Source organism: Arachis ipaensis, chromosome B10 (assembly GCF_059453495.1).
Source record: "Arachis ipaensis isolate K30076 ecotype BB chromosome B10, ASM5945349v1, whole genome shotgun sequence".
In the NCBI taxonomy this organism is placed as follows: domain Eukaryota; kingdom Viridiplantae; phylum Streptophyta; class Magnoliopsida; order Fabales; family Fabaceae; genus Arachis; species Arachis ipaensis.
In genome coordinates this window covers 100,755,373-100,773,627 of record NC_142435.1, presented here as the reverse complement: position 1 = coordinate 100,773,627, position 18,255 = coordinate 100,755,373, and the positions used below count along the sequence as shown (strand labels likewise).

Sequence of the window (18,255 nt, the reverse complement as noted above, 5' to 3'; positions counted from 1 at the left end):
ACTCGGCTTGTATTTGACTTGATTTATTATAAAATAGGCCTGGACTCAGGTTATTATAAAAGCTTTTGGGCAGAACACATAAATAAACCAAAGCTAATTCAATATTACATGATTCATCCAAATAAAAAAATGTTACGTTAATTCCCAAACTATATTTCTATATAAATCGAATTAGTTAAATTCGATTTACGCAATATAGTAGTAAATCAAATCGGCAAGCGTCGTCCATAACAAAAAAGACGCTACTGTCGTTACAAAAACCTGACATCCTGAGAACCTGGAAGAAAAGTTAGCCCAAATAATCCAGGAGCTCTACCACCGAGTACAAGAACTCGAAGGCCAGATTGCCGCAAAAGAAAAACATATCACCGGAAACGAAAGTCACGCAACTTCTAGATCCAGATCTCGCCACGGCAGATCGCCAGAACGGCGACACGCCAAAAGGCATGATAGAAGCACCTCGCGCAGACAAAGAAGCGATAGACCACCATAACGGCGACACAACAAAAGATACAACCGCAATATCTCCCGTGACCCCGCTCACACGGAAGATGACCGACGACACCGAGAAACCAAGCGCACGAGGAACGACCACACGATAATGGGAGCTACCCCCTTCACAGAAAGGATCTTAAAAGCAAAACTCCCCAAAGGTTTCGATAAACTCACTGATATGAAGTATGACGAAACCAAGGATCCCCAGGAACATCTAACGGCCTTCGAGGCCAGAATGAACCTAGAAGGAGCAGCCGACGCAATCCGAGGCAGAGCTTTCCCGGTAACCCTAGCGGGGCCAGCAATCAAATGGTTCAACGCCCTCCCAAACGGATCTATAACCAGCTTCCACGACATCTCGCGAAAGTTCATAGCCCAATTTACAACTAGAATCACTAAAGCCAAACACCCCATCAGTCTACTAGGGGTCACGCAGAAACAAGACGAATCCACAAGGAAATACCTCGACCGCTTCAATGATGAATGCCTAACGGTCGACGGACTCACGGATTCCGTCGCAAGTCTCTGTCTAACCAACGGGCTCATGAACGAAGATTTTCACAAACACCTTACCACCAAACCAGTATGGACCATGCACGAGATCCAGAACGTCGCCAAAGATTACATCAATGACGAGGAAGTCAGCCAGGTCATCGCCGCCAATAAACGACAACATGGCAACGCCCAACACGGCAATTCGGCTCCCGGCATAACCCACCATCCAGAGAAAATCAGAGGGACCATCCCAAGCCGACAAATGCAAACTGAGCACCCAGAATCGGCAAGTTCTCTAGTTACACACCCCTAACAGCTCCAATTGCCGAGATATACCACCAAATAGCGGACCGAGGTGTCATCCCAAAAGCCCGGCAACTCAAAGAAAGAACGGGCGGCAGCAAAACCTTTTATTACGACTACCACCGAGGTTACAGCCACAGGACACAAGACTACTTTGACCTCAAGGACGCCCTCGAACAAGCCATAAGGGACGGCAAACTCCCAGAGTTCGCCAAAATCATCAGAGAACCAAAACGCGCGGAAAAAGACAGGTCGCCAGAAAGAGAAGGGCGCAACCCGAGAACGCAAAAACAACCCCCCAGAGAAAGTCTAGAAGATGACCCAACCATAATAGTAAATGTTATCACAGGCAAAGACGTGTCAGGTAAATCGAAAACAACACTGAAAAAGGACCTCAAAGTCCTGGCCGTTAGAGACCAAGCTCCAACCACCACCACCGGCAAAATGATAACTTTCCTACCCGAGGACTGCCAGCACGGCACCTCAGCTGAAGACGCACCTTTCATCATCTCGGCAAGAATCGGAACGGGACTAGTCCAGAGAATACTAGTGGACACCGGCGCAGACTCCAACATCCTTTTCTGAGGAGCCTTCGACAAGCTCGGGCTCCGCAACGAAAATCTCCAAACGCACCGCAATGGCATCACGGGACTCGGGGACAACTTTCTCAAACCGGAAGGTTCCATCACCCTTCCCCTCACCATAGGAACAGGTAACCAAAGGATAACATTCTATCTGAATTCGTGGTCCTAAAAGACTCCACCGCTTACAACGTCATCCTCGGGAGAAAAACAATCAATGACTTCTCGGCCATCATCTTTACCAAATACCTCCTTATGAAATTCATAACGGAAGACGGCTCCATCGGGACTATCCACGGAGACTGGAAAGTCGCGGTAGAATGCGACAACACCAGCCTGGCTTTACGGCAAAAGTCTCGCGATGCGGCTGGCATATTCCTAGCCGACCTGGACGCCGGACAAGACGGCCAACCTAGGCTAGAACCGAAAGGTGACATGCAAAAACTACAAGTAGGGCAAACCAAAGACGAATACACCTTCATCAACAGGAACCTCCCATACGACCTCAAAGAAGACCTTTCCCAATTTTTGAAACAAAATAGAGACTTGTTCACTTTCACGGCAGCCGACATGCCTGGGATAGACCTCGACCTAATGTCCCACCGGCTAGCCGTAGACCCCAAAGCTGAACCCGTGGCACAAAGGAGACGAAAAATGTCGTCAGACCGAGCGGCCGAGGTCAAACGACAAGTACAAGCCCTACTCGAGGCAAACTTCATCCGAGAACTACCCTACACGACGTGGTTAGCAAATGTCGTACTGGTAAAAAAGTCCAACGGGAAGTGGCGAATGTTCGTCGACTACACGGACCTCAACAAAGCCTGTCCAAAAGACGCCTTTCCTCTGCCAAACATCGACGGACTGGTAGACGCTGCATCCGGACATCGGTACCTCAGCTTCATGGACGCATACTCTGGCTATAATCAAATACCCATGCATCGACCTGACGAGGAAAAAACAGCATTAATCACCCCCGATGGAACGTACTGCTACACAGTCATGCCCTTCGGCTTGAACAACGCCGGAGCCACCTACCAACGGCTCATTAACAAAATATTCCAGAACCTATCCAGAACAAAACTAGAAGTCTACATAGACGACATGCTCGCCAAGACCAACTCCAGTGAACAACTCATCAGCAACCTCAAGGTCTTCATGGACACCCTACGAAAGCACCAAATGCGACTCAACCCGACAAAATGCGCCTTTGGAATGGAGGCACGAAAGTTTCTCGGCTTTATGATCACACACCACGGAGTTGAAGCCAACCCAGAGAAATGTTGCGCCGTCCTTGAGATGACAAGCCCAAAAAATATAAACGACATCCATAAACTCACCGGCCGACTAACATCGCTATCCCGCTTTCTCGGAGCATTGGCTCAAAAGGCAATCCCCTTCTTCAGACTGATGAAAAAAGGAGTGATGAGCGGATAATTTATACGCTTTTTGGCATTGTTTTTAGTATGTTTTTAGTAGAATCTGGTTATTTTTAGGGATGTTTTCATTAGTTTTTATGTTAAATTCACATTTCTGGACTTTACTATGAGTTTGTGTGTTTTTCTGTGATTTCAGGTATTTTCTGGCTGAAATTAAGGGACTTGAGCAAAAATCAGATTTAGAGGTTGAAGAAGGACTGCTGATGCTGTTGGATTCTGACCTCCCTGCACTCAAAGTGGATTTTCTGGAGCTACAGAACTCAAAATGGCGCTCTTCCAATTGAGTTGGAGAGTAGACATCAGGGCTTTCCAGCAATATATAATAGTCCATACTTTGCCCAAGTTTAGACGATGCAAACTGGCGTTCAACGCCAGCTCTCTGCCCAATTCTGGCGTCCAGCGCCAGAAACAAGTTGCAAAGTGGAGTTCAACACCCAAACTGGCACAAAAGCTGGCGTTCAACTCCAAGAATGACCTCTCCACGTGTAGACTTCAAGCTCAGCCCAAGCACACACCAAGTGGGCCCCGGAAGTGGATTTATGCATCAATTACTTACTTTTGTAAACCCTAGTAGCTAGTTTATTATAAATAGGACCTTTTACTATTGTATTAGACATCTTTGAATCCGGGATTGTATCTTTGAACATCTTTGGACGCCTGGTTCTTAGATCATGGGGGCTGGCCTCTCGGCCATGCCTGGACCTATCACTTATGTATTTTTAACGGTAGAGTTTCTACACTCTATAGATTAAGGTGTGGAGCTCTGCTGTTCCTCAAAGATTAATGCAAAGTACTACTGTTTTTCCATTCAAATTCAACTTATTCCGCTTCTAAGATATTCATTCGCACTTCAACCTAAATGTGATGAACGTGACAATCATCATCATTCCCTATGAACGCGTGCCTAACAACCACTTCCGTTCTACCTTAGATTGAATGATTATCTCTTGGATCTCTTAATCAGAATCTTCGTGGTGTAAGCTAGATTGATGGCGGCATTCATGAGAATCCAGAAAGTCTAAACCTTGTCTGTGGTATTCCGAGTAGGATTCTGGGATTGAATGACTGTGACGAGCTTCAAACTCGCGATTGCTGGGCGTAGTGACAGACGCAAAAGGAGGGTGAATCCTATTCCAGCATGATCGGGAACCTCAGATGATTAGCCGTGCTGTGACAGAGCATTTGGACCATTTTCACAAGAGGAGGGGAAGTAACCATTGACAACGGTGATGCCCTTGCATAAAGCCAGCCATGGAAAGGAGTAAGACTGATTGGATGAAGACAGCGGGAAAGCAGATATTCAGAGGAACGAAAGCATCTCTACACGCTTATCTGAAATTATCACCAATGAATTACATAAGTGTTTCTATCCTTATTTTCTGTTTAATTAGTATTATTTTCGAAAACTCCATAATCAATTATTATCCGCCTGACTGAGATTTACAAGGTGACCATAGCTTGCTTCATACCAACAATCTCCGTGGGATCGACCCTTACTCACGTAAGGTTTATTACTTGGACGACCCAGTGCACTTGCTGGTTAGTTGTATCGAAGTTGTGACAAATTATGAATTGAGATTAGAGCACCAAGTTTTTGGAGCCATTACCAGAGATCACAATTTCGTGCACCAAGTTTTTGGCGCCGTTGCCGGGGATTGTTTGAGTTTGGACAACTGACGGTTCATCTTGTTGCTCAGATTGGGTAACTTTCTTTTAGTTTTCTTTTCAAAAATTTTTCAAAAATTTTTTCAAAAAAAAAAATCTTTCAAAAATTTCTCCTTTGTTTTCGAAAAAAAAATATTTTAAATAAAAATTTTTTCAAGAATATATTTTTCTTCAGAATTTTTAAGAATGAATTCTAGAGTTTCATGAAGCATGTTGAAGCCTGGCTGACTGTAAAGCCATGTCTAATTCTTCTGGATAGGGCATGTTAGGCATGTCATGTCTGAGTTACATACTAAAGCTTGGCTAGCTATTAAGCCATGCCTGACCCTTTGATTGGAGCTTTAGACTAAAGAGCATAAGATTCCTGGAATTCATATTAAAAATTTTGGAATCCTTATTTTTCTTTTTCAAATGATTTTCGAAAAATACAAAATAAAAATACAAAAAAAAATCATAAAATCATAAAAATCAAAAAAATATTTCATGTTTCTTGTTTGAGTCTTGAGTCAGTTTTTAAGTTTGGTGTCAATTGCATATTCATCTTGCATTTTTCGAAAATTCATGCATTCATAGTGTTCTTCATGATCTTCAAGTTGTTCTTGGTAAGTCTTCTTGTTTGATCTTGATGTCTTCATGTTTTGTGTCTTTTCTTGTTTTTCATGTGCATTTTTGCATCCATAGAGTCTAAACATGAAAGATTTCTAAGTTTGGTGTCTTGCATGTTTTCTTTGCATATAAAAATTTCCAAAAATAAGTTCTTGATGTTCATCTTGACATTCAAAGTGTTCTTGGTGTTCATCTTAACATTCATAGCATTCTTGCATGCATTCATTGTTTTGATCCAAAATTTTCATGCATGGAGTCTTTTTCATGTTTTTCTCTCTCATCATTAAAAATTCAAAAATAAAAAAAAAATATCTTTCCCTCTTTCTCTCATCAAATTCGAAAATTTGAGTTGACTTTTTCAAAAATTTTTAAAATCTAGTTGTTTTTATGAGTCAAATCAAATTTTCAATTTAAAAATCTTATCTTTTTCAAAATCTTTTTTCAAAAAATCAAATCTTTTTCATTTTCCTTAGTTATTTTCGAAAATTAAAAAAATATTTTTCAAAAATCTTTTTCTTAATTTTATATCATAATTTTCGAAAATAACATCATCAATTAATGTTTTGATTCAAAAATTTCAAGTTTGTTACTTACTTGTTAAGAAAGATTCAAACTTTAAGTTCTAGAATCATATCTTGTGATTTCTTGTGAATCAAGTCATTAATTGTGATTTTAAAAATCAAATCTTTTTCAAAAATAATTTCAATCATATCTTTTTAAAAATATCTTCTCTTCTTATCTATTTTCAAAAATTTGATTTCAAAATATATTTTCTAACTTCTTATCTTCTTATCTTTTCAAAATTGATTTTCAAATTTGTTTCAACTAACTAACTAACTTTTTGTTTGTTTCTTATCTTTTTCAAAACTACCTAACTAACTCTCTCTCTCTAATTTTCGAAAATATCTTCCCTCTTTTTCAAAAATTCTTTTTAATTAACTAATTATTTTGATTTTTTATTTTAATTTTCGAAAAAACTACTAACCTTTTTCAAAAACTATTTTCGAAAATCACTAACTCTTTTTCAAAAATTATTTTCGAAATTCTCCCTCTCTCATCTTATTCTATTTATTTATTCATCTACTAACATCTCCTCATCTCACTTCTCTGCTCTCCTCACCCTTGTGTTTCTTTCCTTACATTACATTCTTTGTCCCCTTCTTTTCTTCTACTCACACAAGGACCTCTATACTGTGGTATAAAGGATCCCTACTATTATTGTTATTTTTCCTGTGCCCTCTTCTTTGTCATATGAGCAGGAGCAAGGACAAGAATATTCTTGTTGAAGCAGATCCAGAACATGAAAGGACTCTGAAAAGGAAACTAAGAGAAGCTAAATTACAACAATCCAGAGATAACCTTTCAGAAATTTTCGAACAGGAAGAGGAGATGGCAGCCGAAAATAATAATAATGCAAGGAGGATGCTTGGTGACTTTACTGCACCAAATTCCAATTTACATGGAAGAAGCATCTCCATTCCTGCCATTGGAGCAAACAACTTTGAGCTGAAACCTCAGCTAGTTTCTCTGATGCAGCAGAATTGCAAGTTTTATAGACTTCCATCTGAAGATCCTTTTCAGTTCTTAACTGAATTCTTGGAGATATGTGATACTGTTAAGACTAATGGAGTAGATCCTGAAGTCTACAGGCTCATGCTTTTCCCTTTTGCTGTAAGAGACAGAGCTAGAGTGTGGTTGGATTCTCAACCCAGAGATAGCCTGAACTCTTGGGACAAGCTGGTCACGGCTTTCTTAGCCAAGTTCTTTCCTCCTCAAAAGCTGAGCAAGCTTAGAGTAGATGTTTAAACCTTCAGACAGAAAGAAGGTGAATCCCTCTATAAAGCTTGGGAAAGATACAAGTAGCTGACCAAAAAGTGTCCTTCTGACATGCTTTCAGAATGGACCATCCTGGATATATTCTATGATGGTTTATCTGAGCTATCAAAGATGTCATTGGAAACCTCTGCAGGTGGATCCATTCACCTAAAGAAAATGCCTGCAGAAGCTCAAGAACTCATTGACATGGTTGCTAATAACCAGTTTATGTACACTTCTGAGAGGAATTCTGTGAGTAATGGGACGCCTCAGAAGAAGAGAGTTCTTGAAATTGATACTCTGAATGCCATACTGGCTCAGAATAAAATATTGACTCAGCAAGTCAATATGATTTCTCAGAGTCTGAATTGAATGCAAGCTGCATCCAACAGTACTCAAGAGGCATCTTCTGAAGAAGAAGCTTATGATCCTGAGAACCCTGCAATAGCAGAGGTGAATTACTTAAGTGAACCTTATGGAAACACCTATAATCCATCATAGAGAAATCATCCAAATCTCTCATGGAAGGATCAACAAAAGCCTCAACAAGGCTTTAATAATGGTGGAAGATACAGGTTTAGCAATAGCAAGCCTTTTCCATCATCCACTCAGCAACAGACAGAGAACTCTGGACAAAATACCTCTAATTTAGCAAACTTAGTCTCTGATCTGTCCAAGGCCACTGTAAGTTTCATGAATGAAACAAGGTCTTCCATTAGAAATTTGGAAGCACAAGTGGGCCAGCTGAGTAAAAGGATCACTGAAATCCCTCCTAGTACTCTCCCTAGCAATACAGAAGAGAATCCAAAAGGAGAGTGCAAGGCCATTGAATTAATTACCATGGCCGAACCTGTCAAGGAGGTTGGGGACGTGAATTCCAGTGAGGAAGACCTCCTGGGACGTCCAGTGATCAATAAGGAGTTTCCCTCTGAGGAACCAAAGGAATCTGAGACTCATCTAGAGACCATAGAGATTCCATTGAACCTCCTTATGCCATTCATGAGCTCTGATGAGTATGCCTCTTCTGAAGAGAATGAGGATGTTACTGAAGAGCAAGCTGCCAAGTTTCTTGGTGCAATCATGAAGCTGAATGCCAAATTATTTGGCATTGAAACTTGGGAAGATGAACCCCCTTGTTCACCAATGAACTAAGTGATCTAGATCAACTGACATTGCCCCAGAAGAAACAGGATCCTGGAAAGTTCTTAATACCTTGTACCATAGGCACCATGATCTTTAAGGCTCAGTGTGACCTTGGTTCAGGAATAAACCTCATGCCCCTCTCTGTAATAGAAAAACTGGGAATCTTTGGGGTGCAAGCCACTAAAATCTCATTAGAGATGGTAGACAATTCAAGAAAACAGGCTTATGGACAAGTAGAGGACATGTTAGTAAAGGTTGAAGGCCTTTACATCCCTGCTGATTTCATAGTCCTAGATACTGGGAAGGATGAGGATGAATTCATCATCCTTGGAAGACCCTTCCTAGCCATAGCAAGAGCTGTGATTGATGTGGACAGAGGAGAATTGATCCTTCAAATAAATGAGGATAACCTTGTGTTTACAACTCAAGGATCTCTCTCTGTACCCATGGAGAGGAAGCACAGTAAGCTTCTCTCATTGTAGAGTCAACCAGAGCCCCCACAGTCAAACTTTAAGTTTGGTGTTGGGAGGCCACAACCAAACTCTAAGTTTGGTGTTGAACTCCCATATCCAAACTCTAAGTTTGGTGTTGGAGAGTCTCAACAATGCTCTGAACATCTGTGAGGCTCCATGAGAGCCCACTGTCAAGCTATTGACATTAAAGAAGAGCTTGTTGGGAGGCAACCCAATTTTTATCTAATTTCTATTTTTATTGTTTTTCATTAGGTTCATGATCATGTAGAGTCACAAAATAAATAAAAAAATTGAAAACGGAATCAAAAACAGCAGAAGAAAAATCACACCCTAGAGGAGGATCTCACTGGCGTTTAAACGCCAGTAAGAAGCATCTGGCTGGCGTTCAACGCCAGAACAGAGCATGGTTCTGGCGCTGAACGCCCAAAATGGGCAGCATCTGGGCGTTTGAACGCCAGAATTGCACCCTGGAGAAGAGCTGGCACTGAACGCCCAGAACAAGCATGGTTCTGGCGTTCAACGCCAGAAATGGGCAACAAATGGGCGTTCAACGCCCAGAACAAGCACCAATCTGGCGCTGAACGCCCAGAGTTGTGTGCAAGGGCATTTTGCATGCCCAATTTGGTGCAAGGTTGTAAATCCTTGAACACCTTAAGATCTGTGGACCCCACAGGATCCCCACCTACCTCCACTCACTTCTTCTCACCCCTCTTTCACACAATCCCATAAACACTCTTCCCCAAAACTCTTCACCAATCACCTCAATCTCTCTTCCCTATCACCACTTCACCACTCACATCCATCCACTCTTCCCCATAAACCCCACCTACCTTCAAAATTCAAAATCTCTTTCCCACTCAATCCCACCCATAGGGCCGAATACACACATCCCTCCATCTCCTCCATATCTTCTTCTTCTTCTTCTTCTATTCTTTCTTCTTTTGCTCGAGGGCGAGCAACATTCTAAGTTTGGTGTGGTAAAAGCATAGCTTTTTTGTTTTTCTATAACCATTAATGGCACCTAAGGCCAGAAAAACCTCAAGAAAGAGGAAAGGGAAGACAATTGCTTCCACCTCTGAGCCATGGGAGATGGAAAGATTCATCTCACAAGCCCATCACTAAAAAAAAGGATGGAAAAAATAAGAGAGCACATTCATGGATCTCAACAGGCACATGAAGAAGCTCATCATCAAGAAACCCCTGAGATTCCTCGAATGCATTTTCCTCCACAAAACTATTGGGAGCAAATCAACACCTCCCTAGGAGAATTAAGTTCCAACATGGGACAATTAAGGGTGGAACATCAAGAGCACTCCATCATCCTTCATGAAATTAGAGAAGATCAAAAAGCAATGAGGGAGGAGCAACAAAGACAAGGAAGAGACATAGAAGAGCTCAAGGACATCATTGGTTCCTCAAGAAGGAAACGCCACCATCACTAAGGTGGACTCATTCCTTGTTCTTACATTCTCTGTTTTTCGTTTTCTATGTTAAGTGCTTATCTATGTTTGTGTCTTATTACATGATCATTAGTATTTAGTAACTATGTCTTAAAGTTATGAATGTCCTATGAATCCATCACCTCTCTTAAATAAAAACTGTTTTGATTCAAAAGAACAAGAAGTACATGAGTTTCGAATTTATCCTTGAACTTAGTTTAATTATGTTGATGTGGTGACAATGCGTCTTGTTTTCTGAATGAATGCTTGAACAGTGCATATGTCTTTTGAAGTTGTTGTTTAAGAATGTTAAATATGTTGGCTCTTGAAATAATGATGATAAGGAGACATGTTATTTGATAATCTGAAAAATCATAAAAATGATTCTTGAAGCAAGAAAAAGCAGCAAAGAACAAAGCTTGCAGAGAAAAAAAAAAGAAAGAAAAAAAATAGCGAAAAAAAAATAGAAAGAAAAAGAAAAAGCAAGTAGAAAAAGCCAAAAGCTCTTAAAACCAAGAGGCAAGAGCAAAAAGCCAATAGCCCTTAAAACCAAAAGGCAAGGGTAATAAAAAAGATCCCAAGGCTTTGAGCATTAGTGGATAGGAGGGCCTAAAGGAATAAAATCCTGGCCTAAGCGGCTAAACCAAGTTGTCCCTAACCATGTGCTTGTGGCGTGAAGGTGTCAAGTGAAAACTTGAGACTGAGCGGTTAAAGTCAAGGTCCAAAGCAAAAAAAGAGTGTGCTTAAGAACCCTGGACACCTCTAATTGGGGACTTTAGCAAAGCTGAGTCACAATCTGAAAAGGTTCACCCAATTATGTGTCTATGGCATTTATGTATCCGGTGGTAATATTGGAAAACAAAGTGCTTAGGGCCACGGCCAAGACTCATAAAATAGCTGTGTTCAAGAATCATCATACTGAACTAGGAGAATCAATAACACTATCTGAACTCTGAGTTCCTATAGATGCCAATCATTCTGAACTTCAATGGATAAAGTGAGATGCCAAAACTATTCAAGAGGCAAAAAGCTATAAGTCCCGCTCATTTAATTGGAGCTATGTTTCATTGATAGTTTGGAATTTATAGTATATTCTCTTCTTTTTATCCTATTTGATTTTCAGTTGCTTGGGGACAAGCAAAAATTTAAGTTTGGTGTTGTGATGAGCGGATAATTTATACGCTTTTTGGCATTGTTTTTAGTATGTTTTTAGTAGAATCTGGTTACTTTTAGGGATGTTTTCATTAGTTTTTATGTTAAATTCACATTTCTGGACTTTACTATGAGTTTGTGTGTTTTTCTATGATTTCAGGTATTTTCTGGCTGAAATTGAGGGACTTGAGCAAAAATCATATTTAGAGGTTGAAGAAGGACTGCTGATGCTGTTGGATTCTGACCTCCCTGCACTCAAAGTGAATTTTCTGGAGCTAAAAAACTCAAAATGGCGCGCTTCCAATTGCGTTGAAAAGTAGACATCCAGGGCTTTCCAGCAATATATAATAGTTCATATTTTGCCCAAGTTTAGACAACGCAAACTGGCGTTCAACGCCAGCTCTCTGCCCAATTCTGGCGTCCAGCGCCAGAAACAAGTTGCAAAGTGGAGTTCAACGCCAAACTGGCACAAAAGCTGGCGTTCAACTCCAAGAATGACCTCTCCACGTGTAGACTTCAAGCTCAGCCCAAGCACACACCAAGTGGGCCCCGGAAGTGGATTTATGCATCAATTACTTACTTCTGTAAACCCTAGTAGCTAGTTTATTATACATAGGACCTTTTACTATTGTATTAGACATCTTTGAATCCGGGATTGTATCTTTGAACATCTTTGGACGCCTGGTTCTTAGATCATGGGGGCTGGCCTCTCGGCCATGCCTGGACCTATCACTTATGTATTTTTAACGGTAGAGTTTCTACACTCTATAGATTAAGGTGTGGAGCTCTGCTGTTCCTCAAAGATTAATGCAAAGTACTACTGTTTTTCCATTCAAATTCAACTTATTCCGCTTCTAAGATATTCATTCACACTTCAACCTAAATGTGATGAACGTGACAATCATCATCATTCCCTATGAACGCATGCCTGACAACCACTTCCGTTCTACCTTAGATTGAATGATTATCTCTTGGATCTCTTAATCAGAATCTTCGTGGTGTAAGCTAGATTGATGGCGGCATTCATGAGAATCCAGAAAGTCTAAACCTTGTCTGTGGTATTCCGAGTAGGATTCTGGGATTGAATGACTGTGACGAGCTTCAAACTCGCGATTGCTGGGCGTAGTGACAGACGCAAAAGGAGGGTGAATCCTATTCCAGCATGATCGGGAACCTCAGATGATTAGCCGTGCTGTGACAGAGCATTTGGACCATTTTCACAAGAGGAGGGGAAGTAACCATTGACAACGGTGATGCCCTTGGATGCAAAGCAAGTCATGGAAAGGAGTAAGACTGATTGGATGAAGACAGCGGGAAAGCAGAGATTCAGAGGAACGAAAGCATCTCTACACGCTTATCTGAAATTCTCACCAATGAATTACATAAGTGTTTCTATCCTTATTTTCTGTTTAATTAGTATTATTTTCGAAAACTCCATAATCAATTATTATCCGCCTGACTGAGATTTACAAGGTGACCATAGCTTGCTTCATACCAACAATCTCCGTGGGATCGACCCTTACTCACGTAAGGTTTATTACTTGGACGACCCAGTGCACTTGCTGGTTAGTTGTATCGAAGTTGTGACAAATTATGAATTGAGATTAGAGCACCAAGTTTTTGGAGCCATTACCAGAGATCACAATTTCGTGCACCAAGGAGCCCCCTTCAAATGGGAAGCAGAATGCGAAGAAGCATTCCAACATTTCAAGAAAGTCCTAGCGGAACCACCAGTCCTCGCCAAACCCCAAACAGGGGAGACTCTCTACTTATACCTCTCCATAACGGAAGAAGCACTCGCGGCGGCACTCATCCGCGAAAACGAGAAGAAAGAACGAAAACCCATATACTTCATAAGCAAAGTCCTACAAGACACAGAAACTCGCTACTCGCGCCTGGAAAAGCTATCCTTCGCCCTCCTCACGGCCTCCCAACGTCTGCGGCAATATTTCCAGGCCCACCCCGTGACAGTTCGACCCGACCAAGCAGCTAAACAGGTACTACAAAAACCCGATCTAGCGGGCAGAATGCTAGCATGGTCCATCGAACTGTCCCAGTTCGATATCAAGTTCGAACCCCGATACGCAATCAAAGCACAGGCCATGGCCGACTTCATCGCCGAGATGACGCCGGGAAACTCCACCCCCGAATCATGGAAACTACACGTTGACGGCTCATCGAACGTCACTTCCGGAGGTGCCAGAGTCATTCTCGAAAGCCAAAACGGAGTCGTGATCGAACAGTCAGTACGATACGAATTCCCAGTCTCAAATAACCAGGTAGAATATGAGGCCCTCCTAGCAGGCTTAGCCCTAGCCAAGGAAGTCGGAGCAAAGGTCCTGAAAATAAATACGGATTTGCAAGTAGTCAGTTCCCAAATTAACGGAGACTACCAAACACGAGATACCCTGCTACAACAATACCTTGCTGAGGTTAACAAACTAAAGGAAGAATTCAATCACATAACCATACGGCACGTCCCCAGGGAACGTAATGCCAGGGCTGACCTTCTCTCTAAACTAGCCAGCACTAAACTAGGACACGGCAACAAATCGCTAATTCAGGAAGTCGTCAAATCACCGTCCATATCCACGACGGCTAACGCCTATCTGACACTCTCCCACCGAGGATCATGGACCTACCCCATCCTACAATATCTCCTCAAAGGAACATTGCCCGAAGACCCCAAAGAGGAAAAACGGACAAAAAGGGAAGCCGCCAACTACACAGTCGTCACAGGACAACTATACAAACGTGAATTCTCGCAACCCCTGCTCAAATGCGTCGAACCCGGGGACACGGAGTACATACTCCGCAAAATCCATGAAGGTTGTTGCGGCCACCACGTCGGAGGTAAAACCCTTGCCCAAAAAGTCATCTGGGCCGGCTACTTCTGGCCCACGGTCATCCGGGACTCCGTGCAGCTAGTAAAAAATTGCGATAAATGCCAAAGGCACGCCAATATCCACCAAGCCACCCCACACCAGCTCAGCATCATATCGGCAGAGCGGCCATTCGGCACCTGGGGGATCGACCTTGTCGGACCTTTTCCCACGGCACCCAGCCAACTCCGATACCTCATCGTCGCCATAGACTACTACACTAAGTGGATCGAGGCCGAGCCCCTGGCCTCTATCACGGCAACCCGATGTCGAAAATTCCTCTGGTGACAGATCATCACCCGATTCGGGATCCCTGAGATCATCATCTCGGACAATGGAACCCAATTCGCTGACAAAAAATTCAGAGAATTCCTAAAAGGACTATGCATAAGTGTCAATCTTAGACCGACCTCCCTAGGTCACCCTTATTTTTTATTTTATGTCTTTTCTTTACTTATCTTCCCCTTTTACAATTTTAAATTTTAAATTTCGCTTAAGTGTCAATCTCGGGTACTCTTTCCCGCCATAGACGGAGGGTTTTAACGAGGCCCAACCATCAATAAAATTCCATTAAGTTATTTCTATCTTCTTTTTCCTTTTTAAGTGTCCTAAATACGGAACAAAAACATGGCCACAACTGGGGGACCGATCACCTCCCAAGCCCGAAATACGGATGTCCACGAAAAACCGACCTCACGACGGTCCAAACAAAGGGAACAAATAAACAAAAAATAGAACAGCTTAAAATGGAATATAAAAAGAGGCCCGAACGGCCCAAAAGTCATTAAAACGAAGTCCAAAACTACGAATTCATAGTTACATGGCCTACGGCCAACCAAATATTCAAAACAAAGACTAAGTTCAAAGCAAATTCAAACTACAAGATATAAAACTACTCAAGGTCAACAATTCGGCCATCACGAACGGTCTTGAAAGCCCCCATCACAGACACGTCCACACCCGGAGCCAACACCAAAGCCTGAGCCCTCATCGTCTCCTCGGTGGCAACGATCGCACCCTTAGCATCGGCCAACAACTCCGTCTTCTCTTTCTTCAGGGCAGCAACTTCGGCCTTTAAAACTTCCAGCTCGCCAAGAAGCACGACAGCCTGAGAACCCGCGTCGGAAGCCCGTTGCCGCTCCGCGCCCAGTTGGGAAAGAAGCGAAGTCTCGACCTCGGAAAGACGGAGGATCTCCGCCCCAGCTTCCTCGGAAGACTTCACTGCCTTCTTCCTCGCAACCTCGGCAGCCTCGAGCTGCTCTTTTAACTTGGCCACCTCAGCTTGTGAATGACGGAGTTTCTTGTCCAACAAACCAACCTGAGCCATCACGGGCTCGGCCTTCCGAACAACAACAGCAGATCGGAGGAGGGCACGATACACCGTCTTAGCCTGGAATGAAACATCACAATCATCAAAGAATGGCTCCGTGCCAGGCATCAAGTGCTGATCTATGAACCCCGAATCATCAAAACGTCGATCCATCACACTGGGCACAGCACCCTCCTCCTCAAAAGTCTCGCTGCTAGGTTTCTCAGGCCTCTTTCTCTTCCGAGAAGCCTCGGCGGCCGTGACCACGATGACTTCAGGCAAGTTCACAGGACCAGGCGAAGCCCGAACGTCGGCCCTCACCCCCGACGAAACCACCTCCTGAGAAACAGCCTGAGAATCCACAGCGGGATTAGAAACAGGGGTAGCAGGAGACGACGGTCCCTCCTCCCGACCCATCGCTACCTTCAGCTGCGCCAGGGAAGTCAAACTGCCAGCCATCTCAACTGAAAGAAACCAAAGAAAAATCAAGTTACAAAATCGGGAGAACAAGCATGAAAACCAAGAAAGAGACAGCCACACACCAATATACGTCCGACAAGCCTTAGGATCCCCCATGACGTCTCGAGGATTTAACGGGCGCTCGCCAAACAAATGCCACAAGACACTAGCAATGTCTTTATCCTCAGGAGACAAACCATCATAAGTAACCTTAGTCAAAACCGACGGTCCGGCACCGAAATTCTAATAGGTCAGAAACCGGCGCTCGCCCTCTAGCGTCAGCCAAAATGGATGATGCCCCTGGACAGGGCGCACTTTAAAATATTCCCTCTTGAAACCATGAAAAGAATCCTCAAACAAACCGAAAATACGGCGATGAGGTTGAGCCCGGAATGACATATACCCTCTCTTATGCTTCCCCTCCTTAGTCAGAAGAGTGCATAAGAAAAGAAAGAGAAACACAGGAACAGAGGCCGGAAGATCGAGATACTGACACACCAGCTCAAAAGACCAGACGGCGGCCCAGCTATTCGGATGGAGCTGAGACGGCACCACGGAACACCGACTCAGCAAGTCCTGAACAAACGGCGAAAAAGGAAATCGCACGCCGAGCCGAGTGAACATCGACTCATAAACCCACATCCAGTCCGGCACAGTGGGCGAATCGAGATTCAAATAGCAAACACGCTCATCGGCGTCCGGGAGGGCAAGCTCGTACTGCCGCTCCGCGTCGCCGCCGCCACAAATCGCCCCTGATCACGGAGTCTCTGAAGATCGGCCTCTGTCATCCGCGACGGAACGCCCCACACATCGCTAGTCACCCAAGTGTAGCGAGTGGGGACACCCCTGGAAGGGGCTATCGGAGTACCCACACCCTCACTCCTTCGCCGGTGCATACCTAAAACAGGGAGGAGCACCACCATCAGCCTACTAACCCTACGCAGAAGCAAGGAAGACAAAAACCTACTACCCACTATCGAATCAACACGGCGGTGCTCAGCCCCTTCAAACACGAAAATCACCACCCAAAAAACACGGATGCAGCATGAAAGGAAAAAATGGCAGAATAACGCATGGCAAATACAGAACAACAGATACACCACAAAAACAAAAACAAGAAAGAGCGAAGCATGCCAACCTGGTAATGCAGAAAAAGAGCCTGGAAAAAGCTTGAGAAGTAGAAACAGCAGCTCGAAGAAACACCAAAGAGTACCACAGAGAGAAGGAGAATTTTTTCAGAAGAGAGAACGAAAAGAAAATGAAATGAACGAGGGAAGTGAAGTGGAAAGCCAAAACGGTTTCAAAAGGGAGCAGAAAGACGCAAATAGCCCTGAGCGATAAAACGCACAGGGGCAATTCCAGAAAGACACCCAAAAACGTCCCCTCACAATAAATGCCCCCTTGGAAAAAGAAACCAATAAAGTATGCCTCGAAAAACGCAACAGGCACATTGGATACAGAAGAGTCGCGTAAAACGGCCAGGCGAAACTTCGCCACGACCTTAAAAATCAGGCCGACATGCCGACCTCCCCCCAAGAGAATCAAACCGACCTAACTCGCGGTCGACATCTTCCAACAACAAACCGACCTGGCTCACGGTCGAAACCACATCTCCCAGCAACAGACCGACCTCACTCGCTCTCCCGCTGCGGGGGCAACTGTTACGGATCCGGCCCACGGATCCCGGACCCGAGATCGAATCCGAACCTGGCTTCCCGGGTCCGCCCCACCTCGCTCTTCTAGAAGGCCCAAAACCGGCCCTCTAGAACTCCCAACCGACTTTCGAATTCGAACGTCTTCCTTATCTTAGCCAAACAAGATAAGATAAGATAGCCACCATCACCTATAAATAGAGGACCCAAGTCCCTCCAGGTATTCATTCATTCCTCACACCTTATACCTCTTAGATCCATTCTGACTTGAGCGTCGGAGTGTCTTTGCAGGTACCTCCCCCCCATCGCTCCAGTCAAATAATCTGGCATCCGCCTCGACCCGTAAGTTC

General features: G+C 43.5%; 2 protein-coding genes and 1 non-coding gene across 3 annotated transcripts; 1 reads left to right on the top strand and 2 right to left on the bottom strand.

The window, feature by feature from the left end:
* Positions 1 to 2,129: 2,129 nt before the first annotated feature.
* On the top strand, positions 2,130 to 14,773 carry LOC148581075 (uncharacterized). The gene is made up of 3 exons (XM_088492302.1): positions 2,130 to 2,665; positions 2,771 to 3,260; positions 13,316 to 14,773. The coding sequence occupies exons 1-3, from the start codon at positions 2,130 to 2,132 to the stop codon at positions 14,771 to 14,773; spliced, it is 2,484 nt and encodes an 827-aa protein (XP_088348428.1).
* On the bottom strand, positions 7,367 to 7,474 carry LOC148581076 (small nucleolar RNA R71). Its single transcript, XR_015896348.1, has one exon. It is a non-coding gene; the product is annotated as a small nucleolar RNA R71 (small nucleolar RNA).
* A 467-nt stretch (positions 14,774 to 15,240) lies between the features above and the next one.
* Positions 15,241 to 15,968, bottom strand: LOC148581074 (uncharacterized). The gene has a single exon (XM_088501229.1). It carries the CDS (start codon positions 15,966 to 15,968, stop codon positions 15,378 to 15,380), a length of 591 nt encoding a protein of 196 aa, XP_088357355.1. The 3' UTR covers positions 15,241 to 15,377.
* Between the last annotated feature and the right edge of the window lie 2,287 nt (positions 15,969 to 18,255).

Coding starts and splice junctions, on each gene's coding strand:
- LOC148581075 (XM_088492302.1), top strand. CDS start 2,130: ATGAAATTCATAACGGAAGACGGCTCCATCGGGACTATCCACGGAGAC. Junction 2,666..2,770: donor TCCAACGGGAAGTGGCGAAT/GTTCGTCGACTA, acceptor TCGGTACCTCAG/CTTCATGGACGCATACTCTG. Junction 3,261..13,315: donor TCGGAGCATTGGCTCAAAAG/GCAATCCCCTTC, acceptor CAACATTTCAAG/AAAGTCCTAGCGGAACCACC.
- LOC148581074 (XM_088501229.1), bottom strand. CDS start 15,968: ATGGATCGACGTTTTGATGATTCGGGGTTCATAGATCAGCACTTGATG.